General features: G+C 52.8%; 1 protein-coding gene across 2 annotated transcripts in view; it reads left to right on the top strand.

Moving 5' to 3' along the window:
• Window positions 1-9,744, top strand: part of Hdgf (hepatoma-derived growth factor) — an 11,177-nt gene extending 1,433 nt beyond the window's left edge. The window contains exons 1-7 of one of the 2 annotated variants that reach the window (XM_013030655.1): window positions 1-150; window positions 7,011-7,087; window positions 7,233-7,371; window positions 7,787-7,856; window positions 8,010-8,195; window positions 8,507-8,724; window positions 8,901-9,744. In XM_013030655.1, coding sequence (XP_012886109.1) covers window positions 7,081-7,087; window positions 7,233-7,371; window positions 7,787-7,856; window positions 8,010-8,195; window positions 8,507-8,724; window positions 8,901-8,907 — 627 coding nt within the window. In that variant the 5' untranslated portion in view covers window positions 1-150; window positions 7,011-7,080 and the 3' untranslated portion in view covers window positions 8,908-9,744. The remainder of the gene's footprint in view (window positions 151-7,010; window positions 7,088-7,232; window positions 7,372-7,786; window positions 7,857-8,009; window positions 8,196-8,506; window positions 8,725-8,900) is intronic. The other variant, XM_013030656.1, reaches the window with a different exon arrangement.
• Window positions 9,745-10,029: the final 285 nt, after the last annotated feature.

Raw genomic sequence — 10,029 nt, forward strand, 5'->3', positions numbered from 1 at the left:
CGCGCAAACTTGGGCTCGCGCTTCCTGGCCCGGCGCGGAGCCCGGGGCGCCCGGAGCCCCGCCATGTCGCGATCTAACCGGCAGAAGGAGTACAAATGCGGGGACCTGGTGTTCGCCAAGATGAAGGGCTATCCACACTGGCCGGCCCGGGTGAGCAGAGCGGCCCGCCGCCCCCCTGTCCCCATGGGGTTGCATAACAGCGGGGAGGGCTTGAGCTCCCTGCGCGGGCGGGCGGAGGGGGAGGGCAGGGGTCTCTGGGTCCCCCTCCCCAACTCTCCCTGTCGCCCTCAAGCCCACCCGGCGGTTATATAATGGAGGCGGGCGGGGGGGGGCGGCGACACCTGGCGGGTACGGCGGCGTCGCGTCGAGGCGTGTGCGCCACGCGGGGATCTGAGGGCGCGGGTCACCTCTGGCCCTGCTCCGCGTGCTCCGTTCCGCCCCCAGCCCCCACCCTCGCCGAGGCTTCAGCAGCGCAGTCAGGGTTTTGGGGACCGATCGTGTGGCTCCTCCTACCGCCAGGCCCCTTTTGGGACCCCTTTGAGGTCCCCAGTTTCCCCGTTGACTGTCAGCCCCCCCCCAAAAAAAACACAAAAAAACAACAATCAGCTAAAACTTCCTGGGTCAATGGCTACGAATGGTCCTAGCCCCGAGAAAACTAGATTTTAGGAGGCGGAGTTCGCTTCTCGAAAACTTTGGTTTGGGACCTGTGAGAGGTCTGAAGTTGCGGGGAGGGTCGAGGAGTGGTTGGGAGTGGTCTAAGGATCTACCTGGCTTGAAAACTCACCACCACCCGTCAACACCTCAGCTCCACGCACACAAAAATAATCTTCCATATGCCACCAGCTCAAATTAGGGCCGAAGGCGGCCGGCAGGGCCCCATGTGGGGTTGGGAAGTGGTCCAGACTGCCCTTTGGGTGAGAAGGGGGGGGGATGAGTTGCTCTCCCTCCCCCCCCTCCCGTTCCCGTGAGCATCTCCCGCCAGAAAAGCCCTAGTCCGCCATGTGGTTAACTCAGCCCGCCAACCAAAGGGCCTCCTCCCTTTAAGCACCTGGCCAGGTGGGAGGGTGGGGCCCCCAAGCCAGGCCCGGAGTGTTTATCACCTTTCCCCTAAAGGACTGAATGGTGAAGTAAGGGAGGTTGGGAGTTGGCGGTTGCTGGAGGAGAATGGACATGTGGGATGGGCAGCTCCTCTGGCATTTCAGAGTTGATGCAGAAGGGCCTTTGGTCCTGGGTGAGGGCATGACTCAGCCCCCCAGAGTGTAGGACTTCTGTAGATTGAAATCCGAGGGTAGAAAGGTGGGGGGAAGGAGGAGGGAAGGTGGCAGGAACAGGAGGACTGCTTTGTAGTTTGGGGTGCTCTCAAAAGCCAAGTTGGGGGGCAGGGAAAGTGGCTCAGTGGTAGAGAGCTTGCCTTGCATGCCTGAGGCCCTGGGTTTGATTCCTCAGCACCACATAAGCAAAAAGAAAAAAAGCCAGAAGTGGCGTTGTGGCTCAAGTGGTAGAGCGCTAGCCTTGAGCTGAAGAGCTGAGGGACAGCGTCTAGGCCCAGAGTTCAGGCCCCACGACCGGACCCAAAAAAAAAAAAAGGCCAAGTTGGCTATTCATCTGACCTAATACTGTTCTAGGTTTAGGAGATTGCCTCAGGCTTACCTGGGTCCTGGTTCAGGGTGTCAAGAAACTAAGAAAAATCCAAGAAACTCTTGTGCACCCTTGCCTGAGGAGCATGCCTTAGCAGCATTAGCTTTGAGCTCCCTGTTGTCTGAGATTCAGTTAAAGTCTGGTCTCTGGCACGGGAGTCAGCAGAGAAGCAGGGCTCATTTTTAGGACCTCAGAAGAGGGCTGAGGTGGGACAGTGTGAGGAAGCAGCCTTGTGTGCATGTGCGTGGCATGTAAACACTCATGTACTTTACACTGCACCCTTTGATCCCACTGGCTTCTTGGTCCAAATACCAAGGTCTGGTGGGCTGAGCAAGAACTGCACCCAGGTCTCCCCTGATTCTCCCTCCTGGGGATGAGACAAAGTCCAGAGGCTAGCTCAGCCTGGGAGGAGGTGTTAGCTGAGATGTGGGTTTTAGGGAACCCCTTCTGTATCATGTAAGAAACAGAACAAGTAGGGACACACTGGATCTACGGTGGCCCTCTGAGGAAGGCCACCAGGCAGAAGGGTAAAACCGGAGGTAAAGTTTCTTCTACTGAGGCCTGGACCTTTCAGATAAAAGTTGGGTTGGGATGTGGAGGTCCAACAAGATCTTAAGGAGATAGGACACCACACTCTGCCTGGCTCTGGCTCTGGCTCTGGCTCTTGATTGTGACAGTTGGGAAGAGGGGTACACCCAAGGCTGTTACCTGCCTCCCAGATGCATCCCCCTTGGGTCCCAAAAGAACAGACTTGGCTAAGTCTCCTCACTTACACCTTGGACTGTTTTAGTCCCTAGGGTGGCAGAGCCTGAGAGGCCCAGGCTCTCCTGAAATCTTGAGGTAGGAGGGAGTCACCCCAGGAGACTAGCAGAACCCTCAACCCCACGAAAACAACTGTGTCCTTGCTGCTGAACAGGATGGGAGAGTTCAGACATTGGGGCCACGTGGTAGCGGTAGCAGGGCCTGCCTGGAGGGATGGTGTGACTCCATCTTAACCTTCTCTGTTCTTTCTTCCTCCTTAGTTCTAACTTGGTGGCAGATCTCTAGGCACTTAAATGGTTAATTTACAAAACTCAGGGATTTGCCCCCAGGTTCCTTCCTTTTCTCTCTACTTCAGTTTCACAATCTCTGAAAGATCCCAGACCTCCTTCTGCCCTTCCCCCACCTCTTTTTGCCCCTCAGGCTTGCCACACTTCCTACCCCTAACTGACTGAACTGCTTGCTACCCTGGACTTTCCTGTTCCTGGGTCAGGTCAGCCTGGCCCTGGGTGTGGTGGTCGAACCTTGGCCGGCCTCCAGCGAGTGCTTGTCCTTCCTTCGGCCCTCCTAAGTACTGGGGTGACCCTGGGCCTATTTTGGGTCTGAAGCTCAGGCAGCTATCACTCCCCACCCAAACAATTCAGATTCCTCAGACCTGCCTGATGGAGTGGGAGTGAGGACTTTAGGCTCTAGCCTGGATCCCTGAAATAGTTAAGACCTTGCAGAACCCCCTTCTCTGTTGACTGGAGCAGAGGTGTGGTGGGGAGAGCAGCACATCTGGCCCCACCCTGATCCACTTAGCCTGGACATAAAGGCACCACCTGGAAGGCAATATCTGTATTGGGGCACAGGGATCCCCTGAGACCTCAGTCTCCACATCTATAAAGAAAAGCTCTTCTAAGTGCAAGGAAAACATCTTCCTTTGTAGCTTTTGGGCTGGAAGTGCTCTAAAGAGACTTCACCCCTCTTTTTTTTTTCTTTGTAAATTTTTTCTTGTTATAAAGGTGATGTACAGAGGGATTACAGTTACATAAATTAGGTAAGGAGTACATTTCTTTTTGGGCTGTTGTCACCCCTTCCCTCACACTCTCCCAGTTTCTCCTCCCTTTTGGAGAGGCTGAGAATCCAATTAAGAGGAAAGAGTGCCTCTCCTGATTCTTCCCACAGGTACCTACAGTCAAGTTGAGGGGGTTGGGTGGCCCTTTTGGGGAAGATGCCTGTGTGCCTAGGCTCTGTCTTCCACCCTTGTCCCCCCACACCCATTCTTTTATGTAGCTGGAAGTATGTCTTGTTCTATTTTTAATTCTGTCCAGGCTTCTCTCCGCCCATGGGGCTGGGCAGCTGGTGGCCTCCTGGGTCTCTTGCCTCACCATTCAGGTTCAGAGATCTTGAGTTTGTTTCCTGTGGGAAGCTGGGGTGGCCATGTGTTCAGTCTGCTCCTGGAGAGCTCATGTCTCATTTCTAACTTTCTAACCCTTCACCAATTCTACACCTTCTTCCTAAGTTTCTCCTCTTTTTATTGTAGGTTTACTAGATTAATGTGGGCACTGAAAATGATGAGACCAAAACTTTGGGCTGTTCTAGTCTTAACAGCTTTCCAGCCCTCACCAACCCCTTTGTGTAGATCCACCTAAGACAGAGGCCTGCCGAAGAGCCTTCCTGTTGTCCTGTGCCTGTCTCCTAGGACCTCTTAAGTCCTGGAGGCCTTTTTTGTTTTTTGCTTCCCCCTCTGAGAGGAAGGTGGGGAGATAGTTGGTAACCAGAGCCAGGTGTCTGGTCCAACCTCTACCCCTACCCCTACTCCCCTGGTCTGGCTTCCTGAGCACATTCTCTTACCCTCCTCCCCCACCCCAGCCTCTCCAGTCTTAGTGGTTTCTAGCATAGTCCAGAACCCAAGTGCCAGACTTCAGGCTTGGAGATGGGTGTTAGTGTCCCCTCCTCCTGAATCTGGATAGAGGCTTGGGGGGAGGGGAAGTCACATTCCTGGTTGCTGAGTGGCCCTGGGGCGGGGTTGGGTTGTCATGGTGATGGGGATCCTGTTTGTGGGGGGAACTGCATGCCTTTCCACCCCCTGTTCCCACACCCCAGCTCTCCTGATGTAGGGAGGGCCCAATTTGTGTTGGGCATTTCTGGGGGGTGGGGGGAGGAGCTGGACCTCTGTCCCCAGAGGCCATGGGGCAAGGGGGAGGTGCCCAGAGCCTGAAGACTTCAGCTCTGAGGCAAGATGCCCCTCAAGACTTATGCCCAAGCCCCACCTCTGCTCTGGGTGTGTCTGGGTTCATTCCCATCCACCTAGCCTCCATGTCTCTGCAGGCTTCAATCACCTCCTGTTCCTGACACTGTGCAAATCACTGCCTTGACTTGACTGTCTCTCTCCTGCCTGTATCTGGGGCCCCAGTAAACATGGCCACCTGGCCTCTGCCCGGGCAGGAAGCTGGGCTGCTGGGGCTGTTGCAAGTGTTGTTGGGAATTGTAGTCCCTACCCCACAACCTTCATCTCTGCTTGGTCTGAGCTTCCCAGATCTGATCTGAGACTGGCTAGGCCTTTTAGCTCTATTTTTCTGACTTCAGACCTCTGCATGTCTCATCTTCTCTTGGGTCAGGACAAGTGGGTCAGGGGAATCAAGTCAGATAAAGTATGAGACCTTGCCCTCACCATCATTTGCCCTGTTGCTTTATATTAATCATTTCTTTCTGGCTCAGTTTCCTCATCTGTAAAAATAAAAGGGTTGACATTCAAAGTGTTCCCAGAAGCCTTTTGGAACTGCTTCTGGAGCCAAGAATCAAATAGGGCAGCCCTTTGGCCTCTTCCTCCACTTCAGCCAGAGATTGTGCTTTTGTGTCTAGACTCATACAGCAAGTAATATTGTGTGCCTACTGTGTGCTGGAGATAAAAGCACCAGAACCGGGTGTAATGGGACACTACTGTGATCCAAACACTTGAGATGCTGACATGGGAGGGTCTCAAATTCAATCTTACGAATTTGTTTTATTTTGATTTATTGGTTGTGGGACTTGAACTCAGGCCTGAGTGCTATCCTGAGCCTCTTTGTGTTCAAAGCTAGCACTCTGCCTCTTGAGCACTACTTCTGGGTTTTGTTTTCTTTTGTTGTGGGGCTTGAATTCTGGGTTTAAACCGCCACTTCCGGTTTTCTAGTGGTTTATTGGAGATAAGAGTCACAGGACTTTCCTGCCTGGGCTGGCTTTGAACCATGATCCTCAGTAGCTAGGATTACAGGCTTGAGCCACCGGGCGCCCTACTTCTGGTTTTTTAAGAGGTTAATTGGAGATAAGAGTCTCACAGGAACTTTTCTGCCTGGCTGGCTTTGAACCGTGAGCCATCCAGCACCTGGGCCGTGTAAGTTTTTTTGACCAGTCTGGGGAAAAAAATAAAATCAGTACTCTGGTCTCTGAGTTTGGGGTGGGAATAGTCCACATAGGCATTAATCAAGTAGTAATATGAAACAGTATAAACTTGCAAGTGTGAAGGAGAGGTGCTAGGAGAGTTTTCCCCAGAGAGCCGATAGGGTCAGGAGATGGGGAAGCTTTTTGGAGGAAGTTATGAGGAGCTGAGGCTGGGAGGCTGGTCAGGAGTTAGTGAGTGTGAGAGATTGAAGAACAGTGTGGCCAGAACAGAAGGCCAGGATCCTGGGAGGGACCCATGATAACCAACATTTGTAGGACATACTACATGCCAAGTTCCAGTCATTTAGCTCTCAGTCATGTGACAAGTGCTGTGACTCTCCTTTTTACAGATGAGGAAACAGGCAAAGAGGTGTTCAGAAGGTTACCCAAGGTCAAGCACTATTGATTTCAGAATTGAGATTCAGATCTTGCCATGAGAGAAGGGTATAGTAGTAGAAGAGGATGAAATACTCAGATCAACTTTTTATTTTCCTTTTGTGACAGTACTGGATTCCTTGAACTTAGGGCCTGGACCTAGGTGCTGTCCCTTGGGATTTGTTTTGTTTTGTTTTTTGGCTTAAGGCTGGCTGTCTACCAGTTAAGCACAGCTCGATTTCTGGCATTTTGCTGGTTAAATAGGTAAAGTCTCAGACTCCACTTCCCTGGCTAACTTTGAATTGAGATCCTCATATCTCAGCCTCTTGAGTAGCTAGGATTACAAGTATAAGCCACTGGCTCCTGGCTAAATTCAGGTCAACATTTAAAACTTGGACCTGAGCATGGTGCTGCACAACTAATTCCAGTATTCCAGAGGCTGAACTGGGAGGATTCCAAGTTGGAGGCCAGCCTGGGTTACACAGACCTTGTCTTAAAAATCAATACTAAGAAAGAGATAGCATTGGTTGGACCAGGTGGTAGCAGAGAAGTGAAGTTTGGCCAGGACTTGGAATGTTGGGGAAAAGGGTGTGCTGTGGTTTGTGAAGGTGAGGGAGGGATTCCTGGATTCTTTTGTCTTTCTGTTGGACTTTCATGTCTGACTTAATTTGAACCAAAGTCTTCTGCCAAAAATGGTTTGCAAACATGGGGAATCTCTGGGGTCTGCTCAATTTGGCTTTACCTGAACTACCATGCCTGAGAGGGTGGTGCTCTGCTCCAGACTAAAGACCTCTGGACTCCAGCTCACACTCGCTTCCCCCATTTCACCCCAGATTGATGAGATGCCTGAGGCTGCGGTGAAATCAACAGCCAACAAATACCAAGTCTTTTTTTTTGGGACCCATGAGACGTGAGTGAAGGGCTAGAGGGGCACGGGGGGGGGACCTCACAAGAGGACTCTTCTGGGGCGAGGTGGTGGCGGTGCCCTTCGGGGTTGGGCTTGTAGCTCATGGGCAGTGAGGGGCTTGAGAGCACAGTCTCCCATCTCTCACCAGGGCATTCCTGGGCCCCAAAGACCTCTTCCCTTACGAGGAGTCCAAGGAGAAGTTTGGCAAGCCCAACAAGAGGAAAGGGTTCAGCGAGGGGCTGTGGGAGATCGAGAACAACCCTACTGTCAAGGCTTCAGGCTACCAGGTGAGCTGCCATCTACCTTAGACACACTCCTGGGAGGCAGGTGTGGCATGGACTCTGGGGGAGGGCCCAGGCCCACAGGTGACACTTAGCCTTCAGGCACATCAGGACTTTAGAAGTGGGGGGGGGGCTTTTTCAGAGGGGTGGGACTGTGGGAATGTCACAGTAGTTGAGGTCTGGGGCCAGTCAGACAGTGGCTTAGGGGGCAAGAACAGGATGGAGGCGGTAAGTGGAGACAGGCTATGTTGGACCTGTAGACGTTTAGGACATGGCCTTATTCTTTTCAAGAAGGCTTCCAGGAGGAGGTGCTTGTGAGCCGGGCAGGACAAGGCGGGAGGGTGGGGGGCGGGCGTTGGCGGGGAAAGGGTCCCAGCTCCCTTTGGGAGAAGTTGACCCGAGGTTTTGCCTCCTGCTCCAGCCCTCCCCCCTCCTGCACAGAGCCCTGCCTGCCCGGCCAGTGGGTTTACCCCGGGGCTAATCCAACAGAGGTGGGTCTCAAATCACTTGTGAGACTGGGCACCTGGGTGGGGGGTGGGGGAGAGGTGGGAAAAGGAAGGAGTGAGTGGCTGAGGGGGTGGTCTGGGTGGGGTGCAGCATGACAGCCCCTCGTGCAACTCAGCCTCTTGCCATCTTCGCTGCAGTCCTCCCAGAAAAAGAGCCGTGTGGAAGAGCCTGATCCAGAGCCAGAGGCCACCGAGGGTGATGGTGATAAGAAGGGCAATGCGGAGGGTAGCAGTGATGAGGAAGGGAAGCTGGTCATTGATGAGCCAACCAAGGAGAAGAATGAGAAGGGAGCGCTGAAGAGGAGAGCCGGGGACCTGCTGGAGGTAAGTACCACCTGCTGGGGGGAGGGGGGAGCGGGCGGCTGGTCATCCTCAGCATTTTCACAGGGCAGTCCCACAGAAGCAGGGCAGAGAGATAAGCCTGAGAAAGAAATCGTGCGTATAGTTTTAGGAGTCCCCAGGTGAGAAGATGAGGTGTGGAAGAAGGCATTCTAGCTACTAATTGGCTGGGGATGGCCTATCTAGGTATCAACCCAGGAAAGAGCCCCTGAGGGATACAGGAGGGGATGTAAGTAGATGGCTGACTCTCTTCCTCTCTAGCTTCAGTCCACATTCTCTCTGCCAATCCTGCCTAGGACTCCCCTAAACGTCTCAAGGAGACAGAAGACCCTGAAGGTGAGGAGAAGGAAGCAGCCACCTTAGAGGGAGAGAGGCCCCTTCCAGTGGAGGTAGAGAAGAACAGCACCCCGTCTGAACCGAGCTCTGGCCGGGGACCTCCTCCAGGGGAAGAGGCAGAGGAGGAAGAGGCCACCAAGAAAGATGCTGAGGCCCAGGGCATCAGAGATCATGAGAGGTGAGTTAGTTGCTTTGTCCAGTGGGCTGAAGGGTCTAGCCACCTGCAGAGAGGAAGAGAAGGGTCAAAGTGGTCAGCCTCTTGGGAGGTGGGGTGGGAGCTCCCAGGAGACTGTCACTGGCTGGGGCGAGGCCCAGACCACACCATTAATCCTTCCTTCCAACCCTCCCCTGCAGCCTGTAGCCACCAATGTTTCAAGAGGAGCCCCTACCCCGTTCCTGCTGCTGTCTGGGTGCTACTGGGGAAACTGGCCATGGCCTGCAAACTGAGAACCCTTTTCCCATCCATCCCGCTCTCCTCCTCTGTTCACTCTCCCCACTTTTAAATCCAGCCCCCTGGAGATTGATCTGGGCCTCACTTCCAGGTCCCTACACCCTTGTGTGATATGAGTCAGGGCAAGTCTTCTGCTTTGGGGGATGAGATGAGGCCATTGTGTCCCTTCCTGCTTGAAGCTGTTTTCCAGAGCTTCTCTCTGACACTCCCCCTCCTGCACCAGTCATTCTGGACCCCTGGGTTGTGATTGGGTAGGAGTGGGAAGGATGGAGTGCAAACAGTAGAGTGGTTTTCTGGGTTTGAGAGGGGCAGTTCTCAAATTGTAGAAGGAGGACAGAAGGGTAGCATCTCTTGAGCACCTGTCTCTTACTTCCACATCTGTTTCCCAGTTGACTAGATTCATGGAAAGTAGGACAGCTTGTGGAGGAGGGGGCTCCCTTCCATATATACTTGGTGATTGGTAACACCCATTCTTTTCCTTACCTTGGGAAATGCTGTTTATCATCAAAAGACTTCGGGGCTTTCAAGTTGTTTGGGCCAAGGACCTGAGATCTGAGAGTTGACATCACCCATCTGGGTGAGAGTGTTAAGCCTCTGTCTCTGGGGCCAAAGATGGCATCACCTAGGGAGACCTGACCTCTAGCTGCCCTAGTCCTTCTTCCCACAGTGTTCAAGGCCAGCCTAAAAGTCATATATACATATATATATATATATATATACACACACACACATATATACATACATATATATATATATATATGTATCACCCAGACAGAAAAAGACAAATTTTTTAGGAAATGTTTTTAATAAAAGAAAATTACAAAAAAAATTAACTTTCCCCAAACCCTTTGTGTGCTCCCATTCAGCTCATTTCTTCCCATAGTTGCCCCCATTTCTGAGGTGCACTGGGAGGCTTCCCTTCTGTTTGGGGCTTGATGACTTCCTTTTTGTTGCTCAGGCTTTGGTGTTCTTTCCAGTGTCATTTCCCATCCACATAGCCCGACTTGGTTCCCTCGGTGTTGTCACCAGATC

The sequence above is a fragment of the Dipodomys ordii genome, unplaced genomic scaffold, assembly GCF_000151885.1.
Source record: "Dipodomys ordii isolate 6190 unplaced genomic scaffold, Dord_2.0 Scaffold131, whole genome shotgun sequence".
In the NCBI taxonomy this organism is placed as follows: Eukaryota; Metazoa; Chordata; class Mammalia; order Rodentia; family Heteromyidae; genus Dipodomys; species Dipodomys ordii.